General features: G+C 37.3%; 1 protein-coding gene across 1 annotated transcript; it reads left to right on the top strand.

Annotated features, from left to right (window-relative positions):
- The first annotated feature begins 13760 nt into the window (after positions 1-13760).
- LOC122194461 (protein ILITYHIA-like) lies at positions 13761-15342 on the top strand. The gene is made up of 5 exons (XM_052768087.1): positions 13761-13899; positions 13981-14103; positions 14203-14387; positions 14493-15061; positions 15151-15342. Exons 1-4 carry the CDS (start codon positions 13846-13848, stop codon positions 14653-14655), a joined length of 525 nt encoding a protein of 174 aa, XP_052624047.1. The 5' UTR covers positions 13761-13845; the 3' UTR covers positions 14656-15061; positions 15151-15342.
- Positions 15343-15649: the final 307 nt, after the last annotated feature.

The raw sequence follows: 15649 nt of genomic DNA, 5'->3' as shown, positions 1-15649 counted from the left end.
AGGTCAAGAGAGACCTTAAAGTGTTAATGTGGAATCCCGTTGAATTACGATCAATCACTTTTTAAGAAATGTTGAAAGGCTTCTTTTAATTAGGCTACTTTAGGGTGGCTTTCGCTTTGATGCAACACTTCTAATCTTGAAATAAGAAAGAAAGGGATCAAAGTACTTGTGAGACCGGTGTAGTCTATAGAACAAGTAGGTATGAATTTATTTTAAATTGGATTGGAAAAATATAAAATCTCATAAAAATTAAAAACTGGATCCCGAGGGAAGAAATGTTATGGTGTTTAACAATTTTATAGGAATCACACAAAATAAAATTTGAGATTTCATGAAGGTACATTCATCAATTCATTGGTGAAAACTTGAGCAAATTAATTGTTCACCGTCAATTCAGATTTGGTGTTGAATTTTGGGTTTCACTCAGCTCGTAGTGGCACGAAACTAATATCATAAACACAGATGTTGTGTAACCATAAACCTCAGTGGTAATTTCTGAGAGTCTCAAGGGTTACGTTGATGAAACGAATGTAATGGAGAAGTGTAATGGAGATGGTGTAAGAAGATAAAGTACCTCTGCTGCGAAAATAAGGACCAAGCAGAAAAACTCTTAACTCATGTGAGAAGAGAGTGAGGTAGCTCACGATTAGAATAAATGTGGTAGCCTTATTGGGAAGACAAGGTTTGTTTATACCAGGTCATGAAGGCTATTATTCAAAATCTTATGAGGCTTGGGACACATACAGCAGCATGCTTCTAGGGACACTTAATTAATCCAACATTTATATCCCCATAAACGAACGAACACACAATAAAAAATATTTTTGGAGTTTTTGAGAGTTATATAAAAAAATAAATAAAATAAGTAAAAAAAATGAGTTTAAAAAAAAACTTTGAAAAAAAAAATTTGAAAAACCGAACCCGAACGTTCGGTTAGTTTCGGTTAGGAAAAATTTGAAAAACCGAACCCGAACGTTCGGTTGGTTTCGGTTCCAGAAAATTTTGAAAAACCGAACCCGAGCGTTCGGTTGGTTTCAGTTTCACAAAATTTTGAAAAACCGAACCCGAGCGTTCGGTTGGTTTCGGTTCCACAAAATTTTGAAAAACCTAACCCGAGCGTTCGGTTGGTTTCGGTTCAACAAAATTTTGAAAAACCGAACCCGAACCTTCGATAGGTTTCGGTTTTGGAAAATTTTGAGAAACCAAGGGATTTAGACATGCAATTGGAAAATACTTTCAATATTAAGAAAAACAAATTTTGTACAAGAAATATACAACAAAGAAAAACTACCTTTGTAGTGATGAGCGAATCAGATGGTTTAACCGAACCTGAACGTTCGGTTAGATTTGCTTCTTACGTTTGAGGTTGAGAGATAGTGTGAGGTACTGACTCTGATTCCATCATACCTAGCCCTTGCAGTATTCTGTTGAATGATGCTTCAGGAAGAGCTTTGGTAAAGACGTCAGCCAGTTGATCAGTGGTCCTTACAAAGTGAACTTCGACGTTTCCATCTTCCACGTGATCTTTGATGAAGTGATACCTCAGTGTTATGTGTTTGGTTTTAGAGTGTTGCATTGGGTTATGACAGATCCTAATTGCACTTTCAGAGTCACAATATAGTGGGATCTTCTTCATATTGAGTCCATAGTCTCGAAGTTGACTCTAGATCCAAATCACTTGGGATGTGCAGGATGCAGCGGCAATGTATTCCGCTTCGGCAGTAGACAACAACACACACGTTTGTTTCTTGGATTGCCAGCTGACCAACTTTCCGTCAAGGAATTGACAGCCACCAGTTGTGCTTTTTCTGTCGAGTCCACATCCTCCAAGGTCAGCATCAGAATAGGCTTGAACGAAGAAGCCTGAGTTGGAAGGATACCATAGACCTAAGGAGGTGGTTCGCTTGAGATAGCGTAAGATGTTCTTCACTGCAAGCATGTGAGGTTCGCGTGGGTTCGCCTGAAATCGAGCACAATAACACACAGAAAACATGATGTCAGGCCTGCTAGCAGTAAGATACATTAGTGAGCCTATCATTTGACGATAGAGCGTGATATCGACAGCCGGTTTGTCAAGGGATGGAGTTAGCTTGGTGCCGAATGCCATTGGGACTTTGACTTTTGAGTCTCCCATCATACCAAACTTTGCTAGGAGAGTCTTCGTGTAAGCTTCCTAATTGATAAAGATGCCTTCGGGTCCCTGTCTAATATTTAAACCAAGGAAAAAGTTAATAGGACCCATTGAGCTCATTTCAAATTTAGTCTCCATCAACTTTCTGTATTCAGCTGTTAAGCTGGGATTCGTAGAGCCAAAGATGATGTCATCGACATAAATTTGAACAATCATAAGGTGGTTACCTTCCTTTTTACGAAAAAAGGTTGGGTCAACCGAACCTTGTTTGAATTTAGACATCTTTAAAAATTTTGTTAGCGTTTCATACCAGGCTCTCGGAGCTTGTTTAAGGCCATACACAGCTTTATCCAGAATGTAGCAATGATTTGTATATTTTTCGTTCACGAACCCAGGAGGTTGCTCCACATACACGGTTTCTTCGAGTTCTCCATTGAGAAATGCACACTTGACGTCCATTTTGAAAACTTCAAAGTTTTTGTGGGAAGCATAAGCAAGAAATATTCTTACAGATTCCAGCCTAGCTACAGGAGCGAAGGTCTCTTCATAATCAATCCCTTCCTCCTGACAGTATCCCTTTACTACCAGACGAGCTTTGTTCCTTATAACATTCCCTTCCTTGTCCATTTTGTTCCTAAAGACCCATTTGAGACCAACAACTGAAGCATCTGGAGGAGTTGGAATGAGGCGCCAGACTTTGTTCCTTTCAAATTCATTCAGTTCGTCTTGCATTGCTTGAACCCAATCAGAGTGATCGAGGGCAGTGTTAACTGTCTTCGGTTCAACTTTTGATATGAATGAGTTAAACATACAAAACTCAACTTTTGAAAATAAGGATGTCTGTTTTGCCTTCAGTTGTGATCGGGTCAGAACCTTTTCAGATACATCACCAACCACTTGAGAGATAGGATGATCTCTGGTCCATTTGGTAAGAGGAGGGTAATTTAGATCAAAGGTTGGGTCTAGTTCAGCATTGATCATTTCTTCTGGCTCAGATTGGCTATCGTAGTCAAGCGTCATATCATCATGCTCCCCCTCGATTGATGAACTTTGAGAAACTTGAGGTTCAGAGGTTTGTTGTGATGCTGGACTTGCAGGCGTTGATGCACCTTCGGTTGGAGAAGCACTTTCGGTTGGAGTTGTAGATCTTGGCTCCCCCTCAACATTTGAGCTTGGCTCCCCCTCGACTTTTGAGCTTGGCTCCCCCTCGACTGAAGCATTGTTGGATGGAGGGTCATCAGTAGTCGATCCTCCTTCATTCATTCTCCTGGCAGCTTCTTCGACAATTTGCTTCATGTGGTCGACCTTGTTGTCTGCTGCACCTGCTTCTGAGAGAGAAGCTTTCTCTGGTTCGTCAAAGAGCTCCAGAAATTTATCGTATAAATTAGCAATCGAGACTGTGACTTGCCCAGTTTGAGGAAAGATTTCCCCAGCGGTGTCTTCTTTGGCTTGTAGCTTTTTCACATAGCCATCATCAAAGGTCACGTAATATGTCTCTTCAATTTTTCTTGAACGCTTGTTTAGGACTCTGTATGCCTTGGATGTGAGAGAGTATCCCAGAAAGATTCCCTCGTTGGCTTTGACGTCGAACTTATTGCGGTGTTCTTTAGAATTAAAGATGAAACACCGTGAGCCGAACACGTGGAAAAATTTCACATTAGGCTTTCTGTTATTGAGAATCTCGTATGGTGTGAGCGTGAATCGTTTGTTGAGATAAGACCTGTTCTGTGTAAAACAAGCAGCAGAAATAGCGTCAGCCCAAAAATAAAGAGGTGAGGAAGCGAAACTTAGCATAGTTCGGGCAGCTTCACACAAAGATCGGTTTCGTCTTTCGACAATTCCGTTCTGTTGTGGTGTGTAGGGAGCTGAGAAGTTGTGACTTATTCCCTTTTCTACAAGAAATTCTTCCAACTCCCTGTTCTTGAATTCAAGACCATTGTCGCTTCTGATGTTGCGAACGACCTTCTTGAGCTGTACTTCAATCTACTTGATGAACACTTTCAGCTAGGGCTGTGCATGGGTCGGTTTGGGTCGGTTTTGGACCCCAACCCGTAAATGATCGGTTTCTGGTTTTCAGAACCCAATAGGGTCGGTTTCTGGTCGGTTCGGTTTCTCGGTTTCTGATATCGGTTTGGGCGGTTTCTCGGTTTCTTGGGTTCAACCCATACACTTACGGTTTCTGGGTTTAAACCCATGGGTTTTGGGTTTGAACCCATTTTCCAGAAATGTAACAATTAGTTAAATAATTAAAAAAACACCTAAGCTTCTTTTATTTATTTTTATTTTTTTAATATATATATATATATATATATATATATATATATATATAAAAACATAAAATAATCAGTAAAAAGCATCGGGTTTGCCGGGTCGGTTTCTCGGTTTTAAAGAGGGGTCAGTTTCTCGGGTTGTTGGGTCGGTTTCTGGGGGCAAAACCGAAACCGAACCCGAAAACTCGGTTTTTACAAATTTAAAACCCACACCATCAATTTTGATTCGGTTTCGGTTTCGTCGGTTTCTCGGTTTCTTGGTTCGGGTTTGCTCACCCCTACTTTCAGCTTATAAGTCGCTTCAGATTTGAGCTTTAGAAAGAACACCCATGTAAATTGTGAAAAGTCATCAACAATAACAAGAATATACTTGCTACCACCGATGCTTTCGATAGATGAAGGACCACACAGATCGATATGAAGTAATTCGAGTGGTTCAACAACTTTTATGTTAATTACAGATGGGTGACTTTGACGACTCTGCTTCCCCATTTCGCATGCAGCACACAAATGATCTTTGTCGAACTTGAGCAATGGAAGACCCCTAACATGATCTCCAGTGACAAGTCTGTTGATATCTTTAAAGTTGAGATGAGAGAGCCTTCGGTGCCACAACCAGCTTTCGTCAGATTGAGCTTTTGATAACAGGCATATAGCTGGGTTTCCTTTGATGGGTTTAAGGTTTAGAGGAAACATTTCACCCTTTCGCTCCGACTTGAGAATTACATTCTTTGTCTTTTTCTCAATAATTTCAGAACCTTCATCATCGAATGAGATTTTGAGACCTGTACCTCCAACAAGCTGAGATACACTGATGAGGTTGTGTTGGAGTCCTTCCACATAAGCCACCTTCCTTATAGTAAAGTCACCATTTATTATCATCCCGTATCCCTTTATGGTGCCGAAAGAATTATTTCCAAACTTGACATTGCCACCATTTGCAAGAGACCTGTATTCCCTGAGCTCCTCTTTCCTCCCTGTCATGTGACGTGAGCAGCCATTATCGATGTACCATTCTTCGTCGTACTGCTCGTCACTTATAACCTGCAAAAATTAAGCAGATTTAGGAACCCAAAGCTTCTTGGGTCCACGTGAGCTTTTCATGGGAACAGGAACAGTAAGAGAGATATCAACAAGATATGTTCGTTTTATAAGTGTTGTTTCATCTTTCTTTTTAATGGTAAAAACTTTTATTTTATTAGGATTGAGTGCGTTCAGTTTAGACTCTGGTGTGGATTCATTAACCTTCTGTTTACCCTTTTGTTCAGACGACAAATGAGATTTTTGAGAATGAACAGAATGAGCTTTAGAGCAAAATGGAGATGAATTGGTGGAAGTAGAAGAATTAGATGAACTAGAAGGAGTGGGTTTAGATTGAGAGGACTTCTTGGCAGGAGACTCTAAGTGACCCTTTTGCTTTTGATCATTGGAGGGACTGACCTTAGAGTTTTGATCTCTTTTTACTTCAGAACCGAACCTTTGCTTTCGGTTGGAATCGTTCTCTGAACCGAACCTTTGCTTTCGGTTGAAGTCATTCTCAGAACTGAACCTTTGCTTTCGGTTGGTATTTTCTTGTTTGGCTTTCGGTTATTGTGACTCTCAGGTTTTCCGACAGAATTGTTTTCATACTTCAGATTCTTGTCTTGATGTGAGAAGTATGCATTCTGGGATTGCCAGAATTGTCTCCTTTCAGAGAGATTTTTCCTGTATCTTTGGTTCCTTTCTCGTTTCTTATTCCTCATCTGCTTTGGTTGATGATGAACATTAGCTTTCGTTTTCGGTTTCTCCTTGGCTGGTTCATTTTGAACTGTAGGAGTTTCATTTAGCACTGAGGAAGTAGAGGGAACGTCTTCTGTTGCCGAACTTTCATTCTCCTGAGGAATGTCTTTTGTACCGCTGGTGCTTGGCTCATCGAAATTATCTGGCTTATTTAACGGTTCAGGTATGTATCTACCTTTACTCATCCAAGAGGTTCTTTCTGATAAGCCCACCGTTTTGTTTGCATTATCTATTGGTGCTGACCAGAAGTACTCATCGCAGCCATCAGCATTGTCTTCGTTTACAATAGCTGTGAGTTCAGCTGTCTGATGTTCGGTTACTCCAGTGACCTTGTATACTTGATTCGGAGTGGTCCTGACCTTTTGATACACAACTGCTTTCTCTGCTAAGATCGGGGACTTTTGTTGGGACAATCGATCGAACTCCACTGAATTTTCAGATTTTAGATTCTTGTGGTTTTCAGGTTCGCTTTTTACAAATTCTGAGCAGTCAACCGTGTCCTCTACAGAAATTTCAGTCATGTTGTCGTTCTCGTTAAGCTCAGATGCATTTTCAACATCAATTTTGTTTTCTGAGCTTACGTTGGCGTTCAAAGAGTCAAAATTTTGTATGGTTTCGGTTCTCAGTTTAAGTCTATCATTTTCATCCAAAAGGTTTTTAAGCATATCCTTGTGGTCCTTGGATTTAATGAAAGATTCAATTTTGTCCAGTCCATACATGTAGGTCGGATTGACATCATCAGATGATATCACACTCTCACAGTTATAAGCTTTGGCATCAATTTCATCCTCCTTAAACTCCAGGAAGGGCAAAATCATGCGATGGATCTTTTGGCCTATTTCACAGTCTAAGTGAAGTTGAGTAATATTATAATAAAGACGTTTTGCAATTAAACAAAAAACATTCCGCTGTTTTAACAACTTTAAATTGTCTCTTTGTAAATAAATGTTTTCGTCTTTAATTTTAACTAATTCAGACTCCTTCAACTCGATCCACATGCGCCGCTCCTCACTCTTCGACGACACCCTGCTTAATTGATCCGTTAGGTTAGAATTGGTGACTCGAGTTTGAGTTAAGCTACTATCTAGATGAGAAATTCTTGTATTAACATTTTTTAGTTCTTTCTCATATGAGGATTGTGGTACTTTAAATGAAACAAAAACCGATTGTACCTTCTTTATCAGTTCATCAAGCTCATTGAACTGCTGGCTGAGTGGCTTGGCCGTAAAGCACATGTCCTCCTGCACCTTCGGTTCATTGCTTCCACTATCGGTGTTGTATCCCCTCATCTGAGATACATCAGACACCATGAAGCATCTTCCTCCACTGCTCTCCTCCTTTGCCACATAAGCCTTTCCATGAGTAGGCTTCCTCACTTCATCGTCTTCTGAGTCAGTAGACCAAACTTCCACTCTACCGAACTCGTCATCAGCAACCGAACCCTGCACAATAAGAGCATTCATAGAAGGGTTAGCGGTAGACTTCTTCTTTCTCATCTCATCGAGCCTTTTCTGCAGCACAGCTTCCTCATCCTTTTCAGCCATCTTCTTAAGGACACAATCTTTAGCATAGTGGTTTTTCCCACCACAGTAGTAACAGCTTACTCCAGAATCACCATCAGCCTTCGGTTCCTTCTTGGGCTCTTCAACCTTCGGTTCATTGTTAACTTTTTCTGAACTATAACTCCCCTGCCAGTTTCGGTTTTTATTGCTGGGGAATCTCTTCTTTATGAACCTCTTGGGTTTAGACACCATCATAGCATAATCCTCAGACGTGAGGTCATACTCCTCCAAGTTAAGGTCTTCATCCTCCACCGCAGCTTTACTTTTTGACAGGAGGGCCAACGAACCAAGGCTTGAAACAACGTTTTTCTCCTGCAGTACAATCTTCTCCTGGGACTTGAGAATACCCACCAGTTTCGCTAGAGAATATGATTTAAACTACTCATGGGCTTTGACTGTAGACACCACTGCTCTCCATTCAGACCTTAGACCATTTAAGAATGTAACCTTCTGCTCGATAAGCTTCCTTTCGATGTCATGCTTGATCATCCTGCTGAGAAGATGATTGAAGCGATCGAACGTCTGGGTCACTGTTTCTTCGGCTCCTTGCCTGAATTCTCCAAACTCCGATAAGAGTAAGGTTTGGATAGAATGTTCAAGATCCTCGTCTGTAGAGTACAGTTCGCGAAGTCTATCCCAAACTTCCTTTGCCGTCGTGCATGAGCTGACCAACCTGAAGGTGTCGGATTGAAGGGCAAATCTAATCAATCTTAATGCCTTGATATTGCACTGGAATTTATCCTTTTCATCTTGTGCAATATCTTTAACATCCTTCAGCAGATCATTGTACTCCTTTTGAGTTTTGATAATCCTGGACGTTGCAGAATGAGAAAAAGGTCCATTAATGATAGCTTCCCATATGAGATATCCATTATCCTCAGATCCTATCACGTAGTCTTCGAAGTGATGCGCCCAGACTTCATAGTCATGGGTATATAGGATTGGAATCTTTGTCGTCGAACCGATGCTGTTGGAAATATTGATAGGATTTGATTGCGATTCGTCCATTATGATAAAAAAAAACATGTTAAAAGATCAGACTAGTAATAACTCAGATTAGGGCAAAACAATAAATATCAAGATACGTCAATAATGAGATGACGGCTCGATAAATATCAGTAATTGCGGAAAAACCCTAATTTAAACCTTTTCACAGAAAAGATGTGTATCGATTACATAGCCTCCTGCTCTGATACCAATTGATGAGATTAAAACTTTAATCTATGAAGATCGATTAGATCTTAAACAGGTAATTAATTATGAAAACAGCAAGAACACGAAAATAAGAATAAGGCAAGAGTGAATCAATCGTGTCGAATGATTAAAACAAAATCCTCAGAAGAGCTCGATTAAGAACATCAACTGTAGAGGATTGGTAGGTTACAAGAACGATTAAGGAAATCTGTAAATACTATCATTATGCTCTTGATCAATCATTAAAATCATTAACATAATATGCATGCAAGCATATACTTATATAATAAACATAATGGGCTCTCGGATAGACAGGCCCAAACCGGAATACAAACTAAACAAACAAACAGCCGAGCCCAAATGACGCAATCTTCAAACTAATCTTCAGCCCAACATACTCCTCTCTCTCTCTCTCTCTCTCTCTTTTAAGTTGGTTTGGTGGTTTAGAAGACCTCTTGAGTTGTTCCCTTTAGTACTTAACTGAGTTAAGTAGTTAAAGGCTTTAGACACATAAGAATACAAGAAGGAACTAGCATTCCATGTGCCTTACTCTTGATGGTGGATACTTGTAGAGAATATCATACACTTTGATCTTTTGTTATCTTCATCAACACCCCATAACCAAGTAGGTTCAAAGGCTTCAAAGGTTATCTTTAAAACATCCTATGGTTGGTTTTATTTAATTCCAACCTATATAAATGGATCCATGATTGTTTGGTTTGTTATGAACTAAAAATAAACTTGTTATTTTTAAAGTCTTTTGTTGCCGGTTTTTTGTGAAAAACAATTTTTTATTTCGTATCAAAACCTAGCAGTGGTATCAGAGCCATCTTTTATATGTTAGAATGATTTTTTTATGTTTGATAATCTTTGGTTTTTAGAAATCAAGCATGGATTTCTTTTGGTTAAGAAAAATCCATATTTTTCTTCTTTGGCAACTTCTTGGTTGAAATTGTTTATTTTTATATGTAACCATTTTTCATGCGTTTTGGTTATATAAAAGTTGTCTTAGAAAAACAAAGAGTTGCTTGTTATAATATTTGATATGTTGTTGTGTATAAACAAGCCATTTGGACATTTGTGTTATGATTGGTTGATATTTATTTATTCATAAGATGTAATAGATAAATAAGTATTTTTTTCATTTGTTGATTTCTTGTAATAAATTAGTTAGACTAGTTGTATTTATTTTAAATGTAACAAGATGAAGAAATGACCACCTTGAAGATGACTTAACCATTTAAGATCATAATCCCAACCATAAGCTTCTACTTTTGGTTTTGGGCTTAATTATAGTCTTAATGGTTTAAGTGTTGCAACTTTCACAACATAAAGACTTGAAGTCCTTTTGCAAGCAAGAGTTGACTTGGTAAGTGGGAACTTGAAGACCTTTTGAAGTGTCCCTTAAGTCCTTTAGGAAAGACTTAATAATTCTTGTGATAGTTCATAAAAATTATTACTAGACATGGTTTGGTTTATACACATGATAATGCATGTATGTGATGTTTATTTTATGTTAAATGCATGTTATCTTTTATGTATAAAAATGGTTTTTACATGTCAAATAATATTTTTTCATAAGATAATATCACTTGGAGTTTGAGTAAAAAATATTTAAAAGATAACATAAGATGTTTATAAATGGATATTTATAAAAATGTTTTACCGGTTACCGGTTTACCGGTTAAAACTCAATTTGTTGTTGAAAATAGTTTTATTATAAAACTTATAAATACCCAACTTAAAATATTTTAAATGGTTTAAAATATTTTTAAACTTTACATAAAATCCATGTCTTTATAATAAATAAAGAGTTTTTATTAAAAAGACTAAACTCTGTTTATAGCGTTGTAATGGAAAATAATAAAACTAGTGATTAATTTTTTTCATCGAAACTTAATATATATGATATTGGTGTTTTAAACATAACGCAACATGTTGATATTATGTTTTATGCATGCTAAATGAGATTTAAGACATAAGTATCATCACCCAAGTTTTGGTTTATCAAAAAATGACTTTTATCATAAGATGCATAAAGTTGAGTTTATTCTATAAATTCATGGAGTCATAATTTTTTTATTGTTAAAAGGAGGTTTAAAATAGTGATTTTGTAACTCATTCAAAACTCCAGGTCTTAAGTATAAAATAAAGTTTTATTAAGACTAACCGATTCTTAAAACCGATCTACGACTAAACTTTAAAATACCGGATTTTAGTTTATAATTGATCGCGGTTAATGGCAAATAAAATAAAGGTTTATTTGGAACCAAAAGAACCTCATAAAAAGTGATATGAAGTTTACACAAGGGTATATGAATTGTTGGATGCATGCAATATTCATGAGACCATATTTTTATAAACTATAATTGTAAAACATATATAAACCCTTATTTACAAAACTTCAAGTCTATGCAATCCATTTAAATTTCACTTGGGATTTTTGTGCAGTTCATATGGATTTTAGGGTCATCTTATTCATTTAAGTTGTCAAAAATAGTCAAGGTGTTTTTGTATTTGCTTATGGGATAAAGGTCACCTACCCATTTGTGAAATAGAACTCACATGTTTTTTAAATGGATGATTTTATCAATTTCTTATGTGATAAAGGTCGCCTAAGCATAAGAGTTTTGAGGCATACATGGGATAAATATGCCAAGCTAAAAAATAGTTGTTTAGGATCCCATAATCTAGGAGTTACATATTGTATGCAATTGGTAATCGCTACCTACCGAGTTTGATTCAGTTTATGGGACAAAGGTCGTCTAATCATTTACTTGTTTAGTTACTTGGATCCTAGACTTTAATAAATTAATGTTTTAAGAAAAATATAAGGTATTAATTTTTGAAAGACTAAATATTGAAAATACTAAATGAAACTTTGTTAAATTCTTTTGATAACTGTTAATAATTTTACGCCCAACAAAATCTCTCTTTGGTTGAGTTTCAAGAGACAGTAACATTTGATGGTTATAATTTCTATAACTAGTATAATATCTTGAGGTTCTGCCTTTAAAATAAATAGAAATTATATATACTGAAAGATCCCATACCTAAGTAACCTCTGCAACCAGTTAGTCTGATCATGATACTTTGATGGAAGTATTATTGTGATGATGTTTATGTGTCTCTCATCATACTAAAGAAATTAACCTTGACTTGCAGAAAGTCTTGGATAATTATGAAACATATCAGATGTCTCATCAAGTAAAGAAGATATTCAATCAGAACACTAGAAATAGCTTCAAGTTTGTTTAAGCATTAAATAAAAGGAATTCTAAGAGATTGTGCACTCATATAGACTTATAGTTCAGTTAAGGGAAATCCAGCACAAACCCAAAAATCAAGAAAGGACCAAATGATTAGTGTTGTTTCTATTGTGGAAGAAACTGGACACTAAAGGAGGAATTGCTCCTCTCATCTCATTGAGCTGAAAAAGTCTGACTTGAACAGGACTTCAGATATCTATATGTAAGAACTATTTGTTTTTCCATCATTCACTTGAGTATGTAATAGTTCATGTGACACTAATAATTGACATTATGTGTTGATGACACTACTAGAAAACAGACCTTTAATGACGTGCTTTTTATGACACTCACTGATTAATGATACGCAAAAGGGCGTGCCCTAAAAATAATGTCAGATATTTAGAAATTTGAAGAATTTAAGACGTGCATTTTTACGTGCCCTAAAATTAGTGTCTCACAAAAAAAATGGAGGGCGCTTATATTAAAGGCGCGACGTGTAGAAATGTCGCTTTATATTTTTACAAACGCGCTCTTGAGCAACTAGCAGCGGGAAAATGGAAATCAAAAAAATTAGAAAACATGTATTCCTTCCTTGTTTCCCCTCTTTAGTTGTGGGTGTGTTCTTTGACCACAAAAATCTTCTTCGGTCTTCCTCCGCCTCCCAACATCGCATGTTGCTTGCTTCTTCCCTTGCACTCCGACCGCCGCCACCGATTCTTCCCCGTTCGTTGACATCGATCAAGGCTCACTTACTTCTACCCACTGGAACCATCATATCTCCCACTCGATGTTGAAATTGTCAGAAAAAGCCCTAATTCTGTATTATACACTCAAGTCTCAATATTAGGAATGCAAATCTTGATTCTTGTTTGTTTCTGATTCCCCGTGTTATTTATTTTTTGATTCTCAAGTCTCAAGTCTCAAGTCTCAATATTATACTCTCAAGTCTCACTTACTTTGTTTCTCGAAAAAGGGGAATCAAAATGACGAAGGTAGCGGGAGTTTTGGTCCGGTGGTCATGGTTCATCTGTCGAGCAACGAAGGTGGGTACGCAAGTAGCCATGGTGGCTCGATGATGGCAATCAATTGAGAAAGGGGAAGCACCTCTAGTTGCTCGATGATGGCAATAAATCGAGAAGGGAGAAGCATCGACGCTTCTTGTCACAGCTAGAGGGGCCGCTCCGGCGGTCTCCTTGGCTGTTCTTCCTTGTCGCCAGCAGATTACACGTAGGGAGGGGACTCAACTAGTCCGATGGAGCAGGGCAAGTAGCGACTGGTAGATCGGGACGATCGATCTATTCATGAGGGAGGAGGTAATTATCGGTTCCCGGTGAGCCTTCCTTGGCTTCTTAGACTTGGTCATCGGTAGAAATCGGGGTAGATTAACCAAGGTGAAGTGTTTATTAATCCATAGAAGATCATGATTAGTTGATAACTATTGGTGTTGTTTATATTCTATAATATGATAATATCTATCAATATCTATCTCTGCTACCGAATCACACGAGCTTAATACCTAAAATGTAGCCAAGGATTAGTTATTTATCTCTGACATATGCTGTTATAACTTGCAGGCTTCAACTAGGCGCAGTTCTGCATATCTACTTGGATACTTTTTCAAAAACAGTAAATTGTATCTGGTGGATGAAGCTCCAAATATGATATCCACCTTGATCATTTTACTAAGTGACACAGACTCTACCACTGTATCTGTAATGTTTCATTTATCTTACTGTTTATTACCATTTTTTATATAAAACTTCATCATTTATATCTTATATAATACATAACAGGCTGCCTGGGAAGCACTTTATAGAGTTGTTGGTTCAGTCCCGAAAGAAGTTCTCCCATCATATATAAAATTAGTTCGTAATGCTGTATCCACATCTAGAGACAAGGAACGTAGAAAGAAGAAGGTTAAATATATATTCACTGTATATTCAATAATAATTATTTCATGATTTTGCTTTGTTAATTGACTTAACACAAATAAATATTTGTTGATGGACATATAGGGTGGACCAATTGTTATACCTGGGTTATGTCTCCCAAAGGCTCTTCAACCATTGTTTCCCATATACCTTCAAGGCGTAATAAGTGGGTCTGCAGAATTGAGAGAACAAGTTGCTCAAGGTCTTGGAGAATTAATTGAAGTAACAAGTGAAAAAGCACTCAAGGAGTTTGTTATACCTATTACAGGGTAACTATGATTCCTAGGACTTATTAGTCTCTTATTTAATTCTATTTTTCTTTTTTATTTTTTTGGTTTGCTTGACTTGTGTTGTCTATTTTATGATGATTCCAGGCCTCTGATCCGAATTATAGGCGATCGATTCCCATGGCAAGTGAAAAGTGCTATTTTGTCAACTTTGACCATCATAATAGCAAAAGGTGGGATGGCTCTTAAAGCTTTTCTCCCTCAGCTACAAACCACCTTTGTCAAATGCCTGCAGGACAACACAAGGTAAGATTTCCTTTTCTACTGCCATCTTTTGTTTATTTTTATTCCTTTTAACATGAGGGCATTCACGTAAAATTACAGGACTGTTCACTCAAGTGTTGCTCTCGCACTTGGTAAGCTTAGTGCACTAAGCACAAGAGTTGATCCCCTAGTTGGGGATCTTCTATCCAACCTACAGGCATCAGAAGGTGGGGTCCGCGATTCAATATTGGTCGCCCTAAAAGGCGTTGTCAAGAATGCTGGAAAGAGTGTTAGTGGTCCACGGTCTTAGTCCATGAAGGTGCTTGCTTTATTGGTTGGCAGTTTGGTTATTTGTTAAGACTCGTGTTTTCGATCTCTTACAGGAGTTGATATACAACGACGATAACCAAATACGAAGCTCTTCAGCAAGAATTCTAGGCATCATATCAGAGGTGAGGTTCATGTCACGTTTTTTTAAAAAAAAAACTTCCTACAGTTGATAATAATTATTATCCGCTAACTTTTATTCAATTAATTACAGTATTTGGAAGACGATCAAATTTCTGAATTACTAGACGAACTCCCGGAAAATGCTTCATCTCCTACCTAGACCACTAGGCATGGGTCACTTCTTACAATCTCATCCATGCTAAGACACATTCCTACTGTAATATCAGCATCTCCATCATTCACAGTAGTTACAAACTGCCTCAAAAGTAGCTTGACCGATGAAAAGGTTTGGTCAACTTTCAGTCAATTTAGTGAAACATTAAAAAAAACTTCCTTATAAATTTCTGATATAATTTAGAAATCAAATTAAAACAGAGCTTTGAGAATTTAATATATCGCAATGTCCAATACTAAAATGTAGCCAAGAATTAGTTATTCATCCTTTATTGAGATTATATATATATATATATATATATATATATATATATATATATATATATAATGTTTTTATCCATTTGATTTTCTCACATGTTTAATTAATTATACAGGTAAAACTTAGAGAGATGAAACCAAGAACCTTAACACATGAA

This window comes from Lactuca sativa, chromosome 2, assembly GCF_002870075.4.
Source record: "Lactuca sativa cultivar Salinas chromosome 2, Lsat_Salinas_v11, whole genome shotgun sequence".
Classification (NCBI taxonomy): Eukaryota; Viridiplantae; Streptophyta; class Magnoliopsida; order Asterales; family Asteraceae; genus Lactuca; species Lactuca sativa.
This window is presented reverse-complemented; position numbering and strand designations above follow the sequence as displayed.